Source organism: Heterodontus francisci, chromosome 1 (assembly GCF_036365525.1).
Source record: "Heterodontus francisci isolate sHetFra1 chromosome 1, sHetFra1.hap1, whole genome shotgun sequence".
Lineage (NCBI taxonomy): Eukaryota > Metazoa > Chordata > Chondrichthyes > Heterodontiformes > Heterodontidae > Heterodontus > Heterodontus francisci.
This window is the reverse complement of record NC_090371.1, coordinates 67,048,555-67,067,696: the sequence shown is the minus strand read 5'-3', so window position 1 is coordinate 67,067,696 and position 19,142 is coordinate 67,048,555. Positions and strand designations below refer to the sequence as shown.

The 19,142-nt window shown below is 45.1% G+C and overlaps 1 protein-coding gene across 1 annotated transcript in view; it reads left to right on the top strand.

The window, feature by feature from the left end:
- Nucleotides 1-19,142, top strand: part of dnai1.2 (dynein, axonemal, intermediate chain 1, paralog 2) — a 355,371-nt gene that overhangs the window by 18,722 nt on the left and 317,507 nt on the right. Inside the window, exon 4 of the mRNA XM_068031491.1 lies at nucleotides 5,609-5,689. Coding sequence (XP_067887592.1) covers nucleotides 5,609-5,689 — 81 coding nt within the window. The remainder of the gene's footprint in view (nucleotides 1-5,608; nucleotides 5,690-19,142) is intronic.

Sequence of the window (19,142 nt, the reverse complement as noted above, 5' to 3'; positions counted from 1 at the left end):
AAGACACCACTCAAACCCAGCATCCCCATTGACAGTCAAGACCATGAAACTGTACTGCGACCACAAACCAAACCTACACTGACCAGGTCGGGTGTATCTTTTTAAAAATTCATCCATTCATGGGATTTGGGCGTGGCCAGGCCAGCATTTATTACCCATCCCTAATTGCCCTTGAGAAGGTGGCGGTGAGTTGCCTTCTTGAACTGCTGCAGTCCATGTGAGGTAGGGACACCCACAGTGGTGTTAGGAAGGAACTTCCAGGATTTTGACCCAACGACAGTGAAGGAATGGCAATATAGTTCCAAGTCACGATAGTGTGTGACTTGGAGGGGAACTTGCAGGTGGTGGTGTTCCCATGCATTTGCTGCCCTTGTCCTTCTAGTTGGTAGAGGTCATGGGTTTGGAAGGTGCTGTCTAAGGAGCCTTGGTGCGTTGCTGCAGTGCATCTTGTAGATGGTACACACTGCTGCCACTGTGCGTCGGTGGTGGAGCGAGTGAATATTTGTGGATGTGGTGCCAATCGAGTGGGCTGCTTTGTTTTGGATGGTGTCGAGCTTCTTGAGTGTTGTTGGAGCTGCACCCATCCAGGCAAGTGGAGAGTATTCCATCACACTCCTGACTTGTGCCTTGTAGAGGGTGGACAGGCTTTGGGGAGTCAGGAGATGAGTTACTTGCCACAGGATTCCTAGCCTCTGACCTGCTCTTGTAGCCACGGTATTTATATGGCTATTCCAGCTCAGTTTCTGATCAATGGTAGCCACTAGGATGTTGATAGTGGGGGATTCAGCGATGGTAATGCCATTGAATGTCAAGGGGCGATGGTTAGATTCTCTCTTGTCGGAGATGGTCATTGCCTGACACTTGTGTGGCGCGAATGTTACTTGCCACTTATCAGCCCAAGCCTGGAAATTGTCCAAGACTTACTGCATTTCTACATGGAATCATGAATGGTGCTGAACATTGTGCAATCATCAGCAAACATCCCCACTTCTGACCTTATGATTGAAGGAAAGTCATTGATGAAACTGCTGGAGATGGTTGGGCCTAGGACACTACCCTGAAGAACTCCTGCAGTGATGTCCTGAAGCTCAGATGATTGACCTCAAACAACCACAACCATCTTCCTTTGCATTAGGTATGACTCCAACCAGCGGAGAGTTTTCTCCCTGATTCCCATTGACTCCAGTTTTGCTCGGGATCCTTGATGCCTTACTCGGTCAAATGCTGCCTTGATATCAAGGGCAGTCATTCTCACCCCACCTCTTGAGTTCAGCTCGTTTGTCCATGTTTGAACCAAGGCTGTAATGAGGTCAGGAGCTGAGTGGCCCTGGCGGAACCCAAACTGAGCACTCCTGCTCAGGTTATTGCTAAGCAAGTGCTGCTTGATGGCACTGTTGATGACACACCTTCCATCACTTTACTGATGATTGAGAATAGGCTGATGGAGCAGTCATTGGCCGAGTTGGACTTGTCCTGCTTTTTGTATACAGGACATACCTGGGCAATTTTTCACATTGCCGGGTAAATGTCAGTGTTGTAGCTGTACTGGAACAGCTTGGCTAGGGGCGTTGCAAGTTCTGGAGCATAGGTCTTCAGTACTATTGTCTGAATATTATCAGGGTCCATAGCCTTTGCTGTATCCAGTGCCTTCAGTTGTTTCTTGATATCGAATTGGCTGATGTCTGGCATCTGCGATGCTGGGAACTTCAGGAGGAGGCCGAGATGGATCATCAACTCGGCACTTCTGGCTGAAGATTGTTGTAAATGCTTCTGCCTTATCTTTCGCACTGATGTGCTGGGCTCCCCCATCATTGATGATGGGAATATTTGTGGAGCCTCCTCCTCCAGTTAGTTGTTTAATTGTCCACTACCATTCACGACTGGATGTGGCAGGACTGCAGAGCTTGGATCTGATCCATTGGTTATGGGCTTGCATAGCTCTGTCTATTGCATGCTGCTTACACAGTTTGGCATGCAGGTCGTCCTCTGTTGTAGCTTCACCAGGCTGACACCTCATTTTGAGGTATCCCTGGTGCTGCTCCTGGCATGACCTCCTGCATTCTTCATTGAACCAGGGTTGGTCTCCTGGCTTGATGGTAATGGTAGAGTGGGGGATATGCCGAGCCATGAGGTTATAGATTGTGGTTGAGTACAATTCTGCTGCTGCTGATGGCCCACAGCGCCTCATGGATGCCGAGTTTTGCGTTGCTAGATCTGTCCGAAATCTATCCCATTGAGCATGGTGATAGTGCCACACAACACGATGGACAGTGTGAAGGCTGGACTTTGTCTCCACAAGGACTGTGCGGTGGTCACTCCTACCAATACTGTCATGGACAGATGCATCTGCAGCAGGCAGATTGGTGAGGACGAGGTCAAGTATGTTTTTCCCTCTTGTTGGTTCTCTCACCACCTGCCGCAGACCCAGTCTAGCAGCTATGTCCTTTAGGACTTGACCAGCTCGGTCAGTAGTAGTGCTACCAAGCCACTCTTGGTGATGGACATTGAAGTCCCCCACCCAGAGTACATTTTGCACCCTTGCCACCCTCAGTGCTTCCTCCGAGTGGTGTTCAACATGAAGGAATACTGACTCATCAGCTGAGGGAGGGCGGTAGGTGGTAATCAGCAGGAGGTTTCCTTGCCCATGTCTGACATGATGCCATGGGACTTCATGGGGTCCGGAGTCGATGTTGAGGACTCCCAGGGCAACTCCCTCCCGACTGTATACCACTGTGCTGCCACCTCCGCTGGGTCTGTCCTGCCGGTGGGACAGGACATAGCTGGGGATGGTGATGGCAGTGTCTGGGACATTGTCTGTCAGGTGTGATTCCGTGAGCATGACTATGTCAGGCTGTTGCTTGACTAGTCTGTGCGACAGCTCTCCCAACTTTGGCACAAGCCCCCTGATGTTAGTAAGGAAGACTTTGCAGGGTCGATAGGGCTGGGTTTGCCGTTGTCATTTCCAATGCCTAGGTTGATGCCGGGTGGTCCGTCCGGTTTCATTCCTTTTTATTGACTTTGTAGTGGTTAGATACAACTGACTGGCTTGGTAGGCCATTTCAGAGGGCATGTAAGAGTCAACCACATTGCTGTGGGTTTGGAGTCACATGTAGGCCAGAGCAGGTAAGGACAGCAGATTTCCTTCCCTAAAGGACATTAGTGAACCAGCTGGGTTTTTACAACAATTGACAATGGTTTCATGGCCATCATTAGACTATCATCAGACCCCCCCCAAAATGCCACAGACTCATAACTTTTTTACTGTTTATTGTTAGCATCTAATGCCTTTCTATTGCTGTATTGTAAATTACTCTGATTATTTCACGACATTTTTAATTGGAAAAAAGGGAGATGTTGTGGTATTGCTTTAAATGCTATTGTTGCTTTAAGGTGTTTGCGGTTCCATCGTAACCCAGAGAAGATTAGATCTGCTGATCACGTCAAAGTGCTGCAATGTTGTAGCTAATATGGGATTCCCACCAAACCCAAGTGGTTGCAGGTCATGCTGCAGGATCCTACAAGTTTTTGTGACCATTTCACGTGACATTTTTAGGCGTTTCTGGCATTGCCTCTCTGACACTTGAATGTAATTTGTCCTTGTCCTGAGGATGTGATGCTGTGCCAGCGCCCATCTTCGATAATGCTGTTCCTATATGTCATCATTCTAAGCATCCTCACCTTCTTCTTCTGCATGCTGCTGGTGTTCAGGCATCATTTGTTGAGGGAAAAGAATCCTCCTTCGTCACTCCCTCTGCTCTTCTTCCCATCGTAGTAGACAATTTGGGTGTACGAGACCCATGTTGTTGCAGCTTTGCAAATAATCAAATGAGCAGAGCATTCCAATTCAACCGTCAGTTGCGAGTCAGCTGTACCATCGAGGCAATGAGCAGTTCGCTGTTATGTACCTTAAAATCGCAGCCAGCATGAAATCCCACCCACCATCACGAGTTTCCTCCCACTCGACTTGCAAACCTTGAATGGCCACGTGGTTTGCATTATCATCCAGGAAAATTTCAGGCAAGTTTCCCCACCCTCCAACCTCCTCCTGCCATCTTCCAGCCTGCACCCATCACCCTTGACCTACCCAATGCAACCTTAAACCTTCCGTCTTTTGCTATTGAACCTTCCCCATTACCTTGGACAGTCTCACAATCACTGCTTCTCCATGCACCCGATAACCCCACCTTGTCCTCCCCGAGTACCCTCCCCTGATCTTCCATGCACACACCCCCATACTGTTGCCGCCATCCGCTGAGAAGAATTGCCTTTGTTGGTGCTGAGCCTGGAGTCAAACATCCATTTCAATGTTGGTGTTCTTTTTGCTGAGGAGTTCAAGACATGAAACCACTGATCTTGGACACAACTGCACAAAGCCGACTAGTGTACGCCATGTTTAGACAAATGTGAACCAGGTAGCACGGGAATACCGTTCGCCGCTAACTTAATCTGGCAGGTAGGACTGAATTTGAACTAAATGTAGGGTAATGAGTCTTCATGGTATGGAAATGAATGCAAAACTGCAATCCACCACCATGCGAGGGGGATCCCTGGACCGTCGCAAACATGCCGCTGACTTAATTGCGATAAATAATCCCGCCATCGGAAATCTGAAAAAACAACTCACGCCTAATTAAATCACCCCGCATGCCACCAAAGCCACTGTCACAGTGGCCATAAAAGTCCCCCCATTGTCTTTCGGATGTGACATTAAATCAAGGCACTGCCTACTCTCTCAGGTGAATGTAAAAGCACTTTTTGAACAAGAGCAGAGACGTTCTTCTGGTGTCCGGGCCATCACGTATCCCTCAACCGCCATCACCGAAACCTGATCATTTATATTATTGCTGTTTCTGGGACCTTGCTATGTGCAAGTTAGCTGCTGCATTCCTCTGCATTACAACAAAAGTACAGCATTGACTGAAGAACTTTAGGATGGCCTGAAAGGTAGTATTTTAATGCAAGTTCTTTGTTCTTCCCTTTTCATTCATGATTATTCAGCTTCTGTTGGGAATAGAGTCCCTCACTGCTGCACAAATTGTTTCAAAGTAGGATATGAATACCTTTGTCTGCACATGTGGGTGTCCTGGCAAGTAGGAACAGACTCTGTCAGGTGTCCTACGTTAAGATGTTTCCTTCTTCCAAACATACATTGATGCCAGTAATGGTCCTGGGGACGAAATAAAATTGGACAATTGCTGCTAAGGCTCATGAGAACCTAAGTGCCAGCAGAAAATAAATTCCCAAAAATAATTAGACACTGGGCTCACATTTCAGATAGGCATCTTTAGAAATAATGTCTTGCATGTCTAAATGTTAGGAAATGGAAAGTCTAAACGCATGTCTTTGTGGAAAAGATGAAAAACTTCCAAAATAGAAATATTGTGAATTGTGATTAATATCCTCCAATTTTGTTACTATAGAGTAAATTCACCAATGTTGTACTTCCAGAAAGAAGTGCTCGCAGGGTTGATTGATTGGAGATGGGGTGAAACACGGTAATGTGGATTCTCCAAACTGTGCTCTATTTGAATGTGGCAACCTGTTGTAGGATCAGTGACTTTTGCTTTAAATTTAAATTTTAATGATACACCTTATGATTATCTTTTAGGAATTGAAGGAAGAAATTACGCGTGTTCTTACAGCCAACAACCCCCATGCTCCACAAAACATTGTGAGATACAGCTTTAAAGTGAGTAATATAATTCTGTAAATGGCATCTTTTGTGGAAGAATAATTCCACATTTGTATGTACTCTGAGGTATTTGACATCAAAGATTGATAGTCACAGTTTGGTTGGAATGTCTGAAGGTACCATATGGTCAAATATTACTCCATGTCACTGATGAAATAATCTATACACATCAGCGCACAAAGTCCTCAAACATGATGGGCGAGAAACTGGCTTGATGGCACCCGTTTTTTTGGTAGGATGGGTGCTGTTAAGGATCCAAACTAGTGTACATAGTATGCACACACACTTTGGATGTGAAACACCTTGGATGCCATCTTGGCAAAGGCGCACAGTGAACATCCGCTGGAAGTATGCAGAGCAGGCATATTAGGAAATCAATCAGTGTGCAATGCTGATTTGTTTCCAGCGTTGCCATTTTGTAGTTCCACGCACCAGCTGACACACTCTTTAAACTCACACAGGTGAACACATGTTAAGCAGCATGAAACACCTCCCACCACCGTTATTTAAAGGGGTCAACAACTACTTACAGGTTTGTTGCTAGTTGATTTCTTCTGGCTGTTGCTACAGTTCTACAAGTGTTGCTTTCCTTAGTTGTTTCAAGTTGCAAAAGTCTACAAGGGAGTGGTGTGGCAGGTGCTGAAGGACGTTTTGCTGATTACAAAGCTTCTGCACAAAGCAGTTACTCCCATACATGAGCCTTCCTCTTTGAATGGAACATGACTGGAAGAATGAGCAGAGGCCACATGGAGCAGGACAATTGCTAGAAGAGGGAGGAGGGGGAAGGAGAGAAGGGCTCTCAGCAGGAGGCCATATCTTCCCAGGGTGTTCAGGGAGAAATTCTAAACCTCAACGAGGAATACTGCATGAGATGACCCTGCTTCACTAAGGAACATAGAACAAAAAAAATAGGAACAGGAATAGGCCATTTGCCCCTTTGAGCCTGCTCCCCTTTCAATAAGATCATGGCTGATCTTCGACCTTAACTTCACCTTCCTGCACTATCGTCATACTCCTTAATTCCCTTAGCGCCCAAACATCTATCAATCTCTGTTTGAATATACTCAACAACTGAGCACCCACTGCTCTCTGGGGGAGGAAATTCCAAAGTTGCAACCTTTTGAGTGAAGAAATTTCTCCTGATCTCAGTCCTAAATGGCCAACCACTTATTCTGAGATTGTGCTCCCTACTTCTAGACTCCTTCCAGCATCTACCTTGTCAAGCTCCTTAAGAATTTTATATGTTTCAAATGGATCACCTCTTATTCTTCTAAATTCCAGGGAATATAGGCCTGGTCTACTCAATCACTCACAGAGGTCTTCATTGAGATCTGCCACCTGCTGTAATCGTAACTACAACCTCAGAGCTGGACAAGACTGTATTCCCAATGGCTGTGAAGGTGGCCATGGCTATGAAACTTTAGACATCTGTCTCGTTCCAGGCTGGAGCTGTTGATATGTGCAACATCTCACTGTTTTCCATCCAGTGTTGACCTATTCATAGAGACTACATTTTATTCTCTCTCGCCAGAGACAAGCAGGCATAGTGAGCACAAGGGTTTGAAAGATTTGCAGGCTTCCCATGTTACAGGGTGCCATTGACTGCATGCATATTGCTTTGCAGCACCCACCGCATGTCAATTCAGGTGTATACCGGAAATGAAAGAGATTGCACTTCCTCAACGTGCAGCTGGTGTGTGATCATAGTCAGTGCAACATGCAGGTCAATGCCCAATTATCCTGGCAGCCGTCACAATTCCTGCATTCTGAGGTAGTCTGTTCTATCAGCCATATTTCAGCCGCTACGGCAAACCAAAGGGTGGCATACTGAAGAAAATGGCTGATGACTCTGCTGCGCAATCCATGCATACAATGAGAGCGATGTTGCCACGAGAGAGAGAGAACGAGAGTTCTCTGAGAGCGACAGGGAACAGTGGGAACAGAGCGGGGCATAAAGAGCCCAGGAGAGAGAGAGAGTGATAGTTCCCTGAGAGCGAAGGGAAACAGCGAGAGAGGAGCGGGGCATAAAGAGCCCTGGAGAGAGAGAGAGCAAGAGAGAGCAAAAGTTCACTGAGAGCGGCGGGAAACAGCGGGAGGGGAGCGGGGCTAGCTGCTGCTACTGCTGCTGCCTATCTGTAGGTTTAGAGCCGGCGCTCAGGAAGAAAAATTGAGGTGTAACATCACAGGAATGTAGGTGTGTGATTGGCTGGTGAGTATTTCCTAGTTATCTTATCTGAACTAGGGAATAAACTGGAGTGTGTGTTTTTTTTTTAAAGTAAGGTTTATTTCTAATAGTAAGTATTAGTAGGGTTTATCAGTATTAAAAAGGTTTCTTAGCATTAGTAAATTTTATTAATAGTAGTAAGGTTTATTAGTATTAGTAAAAGATTATTAGCAGAAGTAAAGTTTATCAGCAGCAGCAAGGTTATTAACTAACAGATAAAGGAATGGTAGGGCTTCTCCAACCTCTAGAGTACTATGTGGGAACTCCAGGACTCTTCTCGCATCCTGGATAACCATATGTGCAGCAAGTTGCAGCAGTTTGAGCTCCAGATTTCGGAACTTGAGCAGCAGCTGGCATCACTGCGGTGCATCCATGAAGTTGGGAGCTTCGTGGATAAGCATGTTTATAGATGTGGTCACTCCACAGCTTAAAAGTGTGCCGTGAGAGAGGGAATGGGTGACCACCAGAAAGTCAAGATAAAATAGTCTCACTCTCCAATCAGTATTCAGCTTTGAATACTGAGGAAAGTGATGGATCATCTGGGGAGTGCAACCAGAACTAAGGCCATAGTACCATGGCTGGCTCAGCTACACAGAGGGGCACAAGGAATACTGGAAGAGCGATAGTGATACGAGAGACGATAGTCAGGGGAACAGACAGGCATTTCTGTGGCCGCAGACGTGAATCCAGGATGGTGTGTTGCCTCCCTGGTGCCAGGGTTAAGGATGTCACTGAATGGCTGCAGAGCACCCTGAGGGGGGAGGGTGAACAGCCAACAGTCGTAGTCCACATTGATATCAATGACATAGGTAGAAAGATATTTGTGGTCTTGCAGAAAGAGTTTAGTGAGCTACCTAAGAAATTAGCAAGCAGGACCTCAAAAATAGCAATCTGTGGATTACTCCCATTACCACACGCAAGTGAGTATAGAAATAGGAGAATAGTGCAGATGAATGCATGGCTGGAAAGATGGTGCAGGAGGAGGGCTTTAGATTCCTTGGGCACTGGGACAGTTCTGGATAAGGTGGGACCTGTACAGGCCAGACAGGTTTCACCTGACAGAGCTGGGACAAATTTCCTTGCGGGGCAATTTGCTAGTGCTATTGGGAAGTGTCATGCAGGCCTCCCACCTGCCAAGAATGAGGCACATTAATTTCACCACATGAACATTGATTTTCTAAACTGTTACTGGAGTAAAGAAAGAACTTGTTTTTCAAATAAAAACACCAGACCCTTGACTGGAAAGACATTTGCATTATAACAGACAGTACTTGCAAAGGACAAAAACGCCACTCCCGGCTCCAATTTAATCCACAATGGACTTTTGATTACCAGACATTCAATGTGGAGAAGCTAGCATTCCAGGTTGACTGCTAAGATGCTCCCAATGCACAGAAGAGACCTGGTCAAACCAGTCAGTCACGTGACCACCTGCTGGCCAACTAGGGGAGTTTTTTAAATTGGAGAAACAGTGTTTGAAGAGATAGCTGTTTGCTCCTGCACTGAAAAGATCTGTCGTGGTTGGCTCGGTGCAGCCTCTCCGGTCTGCTTCCATCTCTTTCCCATGGAACTGAAGACCTATTGAAGACACATGAACCCCAAGAGAGAAAAGTCTCCTGTAGTGAACAAGGTTTAAGAAGAATACTGGGCCCCAATGAAAAGCAAGACTACCTACAATCAAGGACTCTACAGCGAGCTCAAAGCACAGTAACAAACCCCCTTCAGAGATTGCCTCAAACTTTTTCACTTTGTTTTTCTTCTGCTCTTTTCTGTCCCTATTTGCATGTGTGTATCGTGTATGCATGCTAGCGTGAGTGCGTCGTGTAGCCGTAGGCGTTAACCGAATTAGAGTTTAAGTTTTAGTAAATTTCACTTTTCTTCTATAAACCTAAGAAAACCTGTTGTGCTCATTTCTTTGCCATATAATTAGAAAACGGTGAACAAGGATTCAACAAAGGGGGAGCTCAAAACACAGTGTGTTTAAAAATTAAGTCCTGTTACAGTAAGACCAGATGAAGGCTGAAAGAGACCCCGAGACATCTTTCTCACCTGGTCGTTACAGAAATTTGGGTGCTAGCGTCCGGAATTTTACCCACAAAAAAAAGAGCAAGTTTTCAATACTAACATGTCTGCAACTGAAACGAGTAGCTCTCCAAGCCAGGGTGAAGTAACTTGGGATAAGTTAAAAGTACTATCTATGGAAGAGTTGAGAAAAATGGCTGAGCAGTGTGGGATCACTGTATGTGGCAAGGCTAGGAAGTCTGAACTCCCAAGGCTAGTGGCCAACCATTTTTTTCTTGAATCTGAAAAAGCAGAAGCAGTGTTAGAAGCAGACTCCGACAGGGTATTATTAGCAAAGATACAATTGGAACAAAGGAAACTTGAATTAGAGGAAAAAGAACGAGAGAGAGGGAGAGGCAGGAGAGGGAAAAAGAGCAAGCCTTCCAGAAGGAACAGGAAGAGAAAGAGAGAGCCTTCCAAAAGGAACATGAAGAGAATGAAAGGCAGAAGAGAGAGAGAAAGAATATTCCAGAAAGAATGCGAAGAAAGAGAGTTGAAGTGGCTTGAGTTAACTAGAGTGCGACAGAGTAACCCCAGTGAAAGCATGGTCAATATGGAGGAGCGTAATTCAGGGCTGGGTACAAAGTTGCTAAAACTTGCTCAACTAATTCCAAAATTCAATGTGGAAGCGTCTTTTTTGTGTCTTTTGAGAAACTGGCAAGGCAGCTAAAATGGCCAGCTGAGACTTGGCCTCTTTTAATACAAAGCAAGCTATCCTCCGGGCATATGAATTAGTACCCGAAGCCTAACCGCCAAAAGTTTAGAACCCTCAAAAAGAAAGCTAATCAAACTTATCTGGAGTTTGAATGAAATAAGCAGCTGGCCTTTGACCAGTGGCAGAGTGCTCTTAAAATGCAGCTCAGCTATGAGACTCTCAGAGAAGTAATTCTGTTAGAGGAATTTAAAAACACTCTCCCACTCTCAATAAAGACCCGTGTAGAGGAGCAGCGGGTTCAGGGAGCCCGGCAAGCGGCTGTTCTGGCCAGAGTTTGCTTTAATTTATAAGTCAGTTTCCCGGGGAGAACCTTTCCTAATCACTCCCACAAATCCGAAAAGGACAAAGGACGGGAAGGTGATTAGGCAGTCCTGGGAGAGAAAGGAAAGCAGGAGACTCAGGAGGCCCTCCTCCAGCCAGAAAGGAAGGTACTGTGAACAAATGTGAGACCCGGAGACCTGTGTGCTTCCATTGTAATAAGGCAGGGTATTTAAAAGCTGACTGCTGGAAACTAAAGGGAAAACCGGTATGGTTAATCAGGGCACACTCACTCAGTGAAGACAGGACCCTGATGGAAAGCACAGAACAAGCTGTGGCTTTAACTGCATTAAGAGTGCAACCCAGAAAGCCTACGGCCAGTGCAGGAAAAGTTAATATAATTCCTGAAGGTTGTCAGGGTTTCGTATCTGAAGGGAAAGTAACCCCTCACGTTCGGCAAGCAAGCCCATAGTGATTCTAAGGCACACAAGGGCCACTCGATCCCTTTTACTGGGAAAGGGCCTGACCTTTCCCCCAGGGAGTGCAGTGAACATCAAAATGGTGGTGAATGGTATTGGAGGGCAGTGTATGCCTGTACCTGTACACCGGGTGCATTTGGAGTGTGACCTAATTTCGGGACCGGTGATCATGGGATTGTCCCTAGTTTGCCTGTGGATGGGTTAGACCTTCTCCTAGGTAATGATCTGGCAGGGCTGAAGGTGGTAGCCCCCTGCCCCAGTAGTGAAATAAAGACCGCAGGAGGTCAGAGAGACAGGGCAGTGGCAGGAGACGGTCCCCTGCAGTGTCCCTGAATGTGTAGTGGATCAGGCCATGATTAAACCAGCTCCCTGAGAGGAGACTGCAGTGGCACTGCAGGCAGATGACCATGAGGTCTGCCTGTCTGAGACTTTCTTTGGAAAGTTAGGAGACCCAGGGAATGAATTCAATGGATTATCCCTGGCTGAGGCGAGAGTTAGCACAGGCTGCCCAGTCTGAAAGTGAAGCGGAGGGAGTCCCTGATTGCTACTATTTAAAGAATGAGGTGCTGATGAGAAAATGGAGTTCTCCTCACAGACCTGACAGCAAGGAGTGGACAGTGGTTCACCAGTTATTGGTGCCGCAGAAGTACCTGAGAGAAATATAAAAAATGGCCCACGAGACTACAGTGGCTGTACATGCTGGTATACAAAAGACCAAAGCCGGTATAAGATAGCAGTTTGACTGGCTAAAACACCACAAAGATGTGGTGGAGCACTGCAGGTGTTGCCACATGTGCTAGGTTGAGAGGAAACCCCAACCTACAGTGAAACCTGCACCTCGAAGTCCTGTACCGGTGTTAGGAGGACCCTCTAGCAGAGGGCTGGTGAACTGTAAGGGACCCCTGCCGAGAACAAAAGGGGACAGGCAGGCACACGGCTGGCAAAAGTTTAGAAAGAGAAGGGGGAAAAGTGACCAAGAGGGCAGGTTAAAGTAAGTCCGGGAGAAATCCCGGATGAAAACCCCTACTGTCTGGTCAGCCAACCCCGAAAAATGTGAAAAGTTAGACCCCACATCCTCCTATATAAATGCAGACTCTGGAAGCACCCGACCAGAGTTGCTAACAGCACTTACAGGAGCATGCAGAGACAAAGGGAGAACCCTAGGGGGCACAGAAACTGTGAGGGTGATGTCTCACCAAGTCGAAGTGCCACTGCAGAGTGCAGTCAAATCTGCATACATGCCTGCAGGTAGCAATGTCCCAGAGAACAAAGGGGAGATTAACAAGGAATCCTCTCCCACCACAATCAGAGAAAAAGGGAGCCACCCATGCCCTGAAGTCAAAGGTCTTTGCATGACTCAGCAAAGCAGTGAGAGTTCAGAATAGACCTGCCCACTACTAACTCTCCTTGAAAATATACATTACCACAACAGGAACATAACCCTAGGCAGTCATGGCAATGGGCAAACTGAAGAAAAGCTTCCCCAAAGAACCACACGGTTGCTGGGATGCCAAAAAGGGGAAATTAACGCAGGCCTGGCACCCAGGAAAGACAATTTTAATCAGCTTTAAGATTTATGAATGAACGGAAATGAATGCGAGAAATGCATGGTTTTTCTTTCTGTATCTTATATTTCTCTCAAACCATTTAATGAAATACGCCTTTTTTTTCTCAAATCGCATTTCATTCCCCTGGGTGTGGTGGTATCATGCAGGACCCCCACCTGCCAAGAATGAGGCACATTAATTTCGCCACATGAACATTGATTTTTTTAAACTGTTACTGGAGTAAAGAAAGAACTTGTTTTTCAAATAAAAACACCAGACCCTTGACTGGAAAGACATTTGCCTTATAACAGACAGTACTTGCAAAGGACAAAGGGGCCACTCCCGGCTCCAATTTAATCCACAATGGACATTTGATTACCAGACATTCAATGTGGAGAAGCTAGCATTCCAGGTTGACTGCTAAGATGCTCCCAATGCACAGAAGAGACCTGGTCAAACCAGTCATCATGTGACCACCTGCTGGCCAAATAGGGGAGTTTTTCAAATTGGAGAAACAGTGTTTGAAGAGATAGCTGTTTGCACCTGTTCTGAAAAGATCTCTCGTGGCTGGCTTGGTGCAGCCTCTCCGGTCTTCTTCCATCTCTTTCTCACGGAACTGAAGACCCATTGAAGACACATGAACCCCAAGAGAGAAAAGTCTCCTGTAGTGAACAAGGTTTAAGAAGAATACTGGGCCCCAATGAAAAGCAAGACGACCTACAATCAAGGATTCTACAGCGAGCTCAAAGCACAGTAACAAATCCCCTTCAGAGATTGGCTCAAACTTTTTCACTTTATTTCTTCTGCTGTTTTATGTCTCTATTTGCATGTATGTATCACGTATGCATGCTAGCGTGGGTGCTTCGTATAGCCATAGGCGTTAACCGAATTAGAGTTTAAGTTTAAGTTTTAATAAAGTTCACTTTCCTTCTTTGAACCTAAGAAAGCTTGTTTGTGCTAATTTCTTTGTCTTATAACTGGAAAGCGGTGAACAAGGATTCACCAAAGGGGGAGCTCAAAATACAGTGTGTTTAAAAATTAAATCCTGTTATGGGTCAGACCAGATGAAGGCTGAAAGAGACCCCTAGACACCTTTCTCACCTGGTCATAACAGGGAGGGTTTACACTAACTTGACAGGGGTGTGGGAACCAGGAGGAAATATCAGAGAGGAATACCAAGGTGCACAGAATACTGAAAAAGATAGATAGCACTAGAGTAGGGAATAGTAAATTATTAGATGGGGCAGAGTAAGGGAGAAAGGAATAAAGTCTAAATCAAGCTTAATGTGCATGTATGTGAATGCACGGAGTGTTGTTAATAAGATTGATGAGTTACAGGCGCAGATTGACATGTGGAAATATGATGTTGTGGTGCTAACAGAGACCAGGCTCAAAGAAGGGCAGGACTGGGTGTTAAATATTCCTGAATACAAGGTGTTATGTCTTGTTGTTTTCGAGTTCCCAGATGTTGGAAATAATCACACTTTAAACTTGGAAAGGGTTAAGTCTTTGTTTAATCATTCATCCGCCATATTGCCTGCTGTAGGACTGATGAAACTGGTTTTGTGTTACATATCCCATAACTCTCCAGTGCAACCGTGAATGTGGCCCCACTGGAACACTTACACATAACAACTAGTTCCTAGCTAATTAGTTCCTAGCACTTTACAGATCGTATAACATCCCTCTTTTTTTGAAACATAATGCCCCTATATCAATATAACTGTCAATATAACTAAAGAAGATTATCAACTGACTTCTGAAAATAATCTGAACCCCTTTGTATAGTCTTTTATAGTGTGCATTCTTTTTCTAAAAAATATTATTCACGGTATCGCTTGGGCAGTAAGATGTTGTGCCTCCATCTTGTAGCTTTGCCATTTGTTTCTCTCAGTTGTGAGTTGGCACGCTGTGAAGGGCATATTTTGCTTGGCAGAGTAGTCTTATATTTTCTTCCATTCAACAGCTTTGCAGGTAATTTCATGTCAGCCTTGAGAGTTGTCGATTGGAGTGACAATATGGCCAGGTTTGGGTCTTCCTTCATCTCTTGGCATTTCACAAGAGTTCTTTTGTCCGTCTGGACGTGTCTTTCTATAAATCCATGTCCCTGTGGATAGTGTGGTGATGAGGTGATGGTGTTGAACCCATACTGGTCAGCGAATTCCTTAAATTCTCTGGATGTAAATTGGGTGCCATTGCCACATATTATCCTTTCAGGAATCCCTTGCTCAGCGAACAGAATTCGTACTGCTGAGATTATTGTTGTGGCTCTCAAGTCTTTCACCTTCCGAAAAAAAGGGAACTTTGACTAGTAGTCTGCGACTATGAGATACCATTCTTGATTATGTGTGAATAAATTGACTCTTACAGTATGCCATGGTCTGGGTGGTACTTCAGTAGCTATCATCTCTTTTTGCTGTGTGTTTCTGTACCTCCGGCATACATTGCATGTAGACACCATATTTTTGATATCTTTGTATATGCCTGTCCAGTACACAGCTGATCTGGCTCTGAGCTTACAGTCCTCCATTCCCATATGGCCTTCGTGTATCTTTTGGAGAGGTTCTTCCTGCATTGTTTTGGGTATGATTATTCTGGATCTGGCTAGCAGAACACCATCTTCTAGTGAGATGCCATCTCTGATAGAGCAGTACTGCTGTATTGCTGGTTGTGTGTGCTGTATCTTATCAGGCCATCCCTGGATCACTTTCAGAGGTAGCATCTTTGCTGGTCTCATCTCTAATTTGACTAAGTTTCGGTGGTGTTACATTCATGAGGTGATGAATCTTTATACCTAGATCTTTTATCTCATGTTTCTCCTGTGGTGACAGCCGAGATAGGCTGTCTGCCAGCATTATTTCTCTTCCTGGCTTATATTTCAGAGTGAAATTGTAACTCTGAAGCCTCAAGGGTAACCTCTGCAGTCTTGCTGGTGCTTTATATAGATTTTGATCACTCTCCACTATGAACTTTCTCCCATAGAGATATGTGTAGAACTTCTCACATCCATACACGACTGCCAAAAACTCTCTTTCTATGTTGGCATATCTTGTCTCAGCTGATGTTAGAGCTTTGGATGAAAATGAACAAAGAACAAAGAACAGTATAGCACAGGAACAGGCCATTCGGCCCTCCAAGCTTGCGCCGATCTTGATGCCTGCCTAAACTAAAACCTTCTGCACTTCCGGGGACCGTATCCCTCTATTCCCATCCTATTCATGTATTTGTCAAGATGCCTCTTAAACGTCATTATCGTACCTGCTTCCACCACCTCCCCCGGCAGCAAGTTCCAGGCACTCACCACCCTCTGTGTAAAGAACTTGCCTCGCACATCCCCTCTAAACTTTGCCCCTCTCACCTTAAACTTATGTCCCCTAGTAACTGACTCTTGCACCCTGGGAAAAAGCTTCTGACTATCCATTCTGTCCATGCCGCTCATAACTTTGTAAACCTCTATCATGTCATCCCTCCACCTCCGTCATTCCAGTGAAAACAATCCGAGTTTATCCAACCTCTCCTCATAGCTAATGCCCTCCAGACCAGGCAACATCCTGGTAAACCTCTTCTGTACCCTCTCCAAAATGCTATTGGCTTTCCCTCTTGTACCAGGGCTGCTCCCAGTCCTTTTGTGGAAGCAACTATTTTCAGTGACAGGTTTCTTTCTGTCATAGTATGACAGACTTGTCTCCTTGCATACTACCTTTTTGAGTTTGTTGAAACTCCTGCCATGTGACTCTGACCGCTGGTACTCTACATTATCTTTCATCAGCTTCCGCAGGTTCGCTGAATGTTCCGACATTTGCGGAATAAAGGAGCTCATGTATTGCATCAAACCAAGGAAACTTCTCAACTCTCTCTTATCTCTTGGGACTTCCATCCCAGAGATGGCTGAGATTCTTTCAGGACTCAGCTTGACTCCATCAGGTGTGTCCACCATTCTGAAGAACTGGCATTCTGTTACTTTCACAGTGCATTTGTCTGCGTTTACCTTAATCCCAGCTTTCCTGGTTCTCTCCATGGCTTCATGTAGATGGTTGTCATGATCTTTTCCATCTACACCATGTATCTGGATATCATCTGCTATGCCGACTGCTCCTTTGCATCCTCCGTATATCCCATCTACTTTCTGTTGGAACATGTCCTGGCTCACTTTGAGGTCAAAAGGTCGATGCAGGAATTTGTACCGTCCAAAGGGTGTATTGAATGTTGTCAACAGTGGAGATTCTGCTTGTAGCTTCACATTCCAGTAGCCATTTCTGGCATCAAGCTTGTTGAAAACTTTTGCCCCTGCCAGTGCTGGTGTGATTTCTTCCAGTGATGGAATAGGGTAGTGATCCCTCTTTATTGCTTGGTTAAGACCTTTGGGATTTAGGCAAATTCTTAGCTGTCCGTTTGGCTTCTCTCTCACCACGATGGGATTAACCCAATCTGTAGGCTTTGTGACTCTGGCAATCACCTTCTTTTCTTCCATTTCTTGGAACTCTCTTTCATGTTTTCCTTTTAATTCCACTGGTACTTCATGTGGGGGATGAATCACTTGTTTCATCGCTGGGTCAATAGTGATGTGATACTCAAAATCTTCAAAGCATCTAACCGTCTCATCAAAACACTCTGGGTACATTTGTCCTAAATCTTCTTTGCTTCTGATCGGAGGGTGCTTTTCAATGGGTATACTGTCTTCAACCCTCAGTGTCGCCTCCTTCACCTCATGGTTTACTGAGATGATCTGCAGCTCTTTGCAACTGCTCAACCCCAGGATATCAGGACCATCTGCTTCAGTGACGTAGAACATACAGTTAACATAATTTTGTTTGTGTGTGCCTCTGAATTGTGTTGTTCCTAGCTGTTGAATCTCAGTTCCCCCTTATGCTGTTAGCATGACGTTGTTTGGTTTCAGAGTACCTTTCCTTGGATAACCATTTTCCCCCAAATTTTCAGGCAAGATCTTCTGGTATAGTCTGATCGGGATGATGTTACACTGTGCTCCAGTATCAATCTTCACCTTCAGATTTATCATTGTGGGCCTGTTTCTCACCCTCTTCCTGATCTGAATGGTTGTGTGAATTTCTTTTCTCTGAGAACTGTCACATCCAGACATTTCGTGCAATTGTATGGTTGCTATGTCTATCATGTTCTCAAACCCATCGTCATCTTCTAGAGTATGGATGTTTTGGTTTCTTTCACTACTCATTTGCCCTGTTACTCTGGCTCTGGCGAGTTGTCTACCATCTTCTTGCCTTGTTCTGCACATCTTTTCCAAGTGATTGGTCCTTCCGCAAGCTCTGCTGATTGATCCATATGCGGGACATTCCTTCTGTCTGTCAATTCATGTGGTCGTCCACAGCTCCTGCACGTCTTTCTCTCTGTCTGGTGTACATTCTTTTGTTGTTGTTTCATTGCATCAACCCTGCTGCCCTTCTCTTGACTTAACTGAAGGCTAGCCGTTTGGATAGTCAGTGTCTTCATCTGTCTGCTCGTGGCTTCATGTGCCCTGACAGTGTCTACAGCCTGTGATATTGTGAGCTTGTCCTTTCCAATTAGAGCTTTCTGTACTTCAGGATGTGCAGAACTGCAACTGAGCTGATCTATCAGCCTTTCATCTGTGTCCTTAAATTTACATTTTCTGGCTGCATTTTTCAATCTTGTTACAAAATTGTCAATAAGCTCACCTAGTTCCTGTCTGAGGCCTTGAAATTCATATCTATATATCTGATGGTTTGATTTTGGCTGGATATGGGTGCTGAATCTTTCAAAAATTTTGTCTGGATTTCTGCTGCCCTGTTCACTTAAGTCCCATCTGTTAAATAAATGTAATCCTTTATCTCCAGCCCACAGAAGGATATAGCTGACCCTCTCTTCTTCACTAGTGCTTTTTAATAAACTACTGAATGTCAATCTGCACTTTTGTTTAAACTTCGCAAATGCCTCTAAGACATCATCAGCTTCCCAATTCATGATGGGCTGTAGCTGTTGTTACGACCAGGTGAGAAAAGGGTCTCGGGGTTCCCTCTCAGCCTTTGCCTGGTTTAACCGTAACAGGATTTAATTTTAAAAACACAGTGTTTTAGCTCCCCGGTCAGTGAATCCTTGTTCACTGCTTTCCAATTGTAAGGCAAAGAGATCAATCAGACAGGTTTTCTTAGATTTAAACAAAAAAGGTGGAATT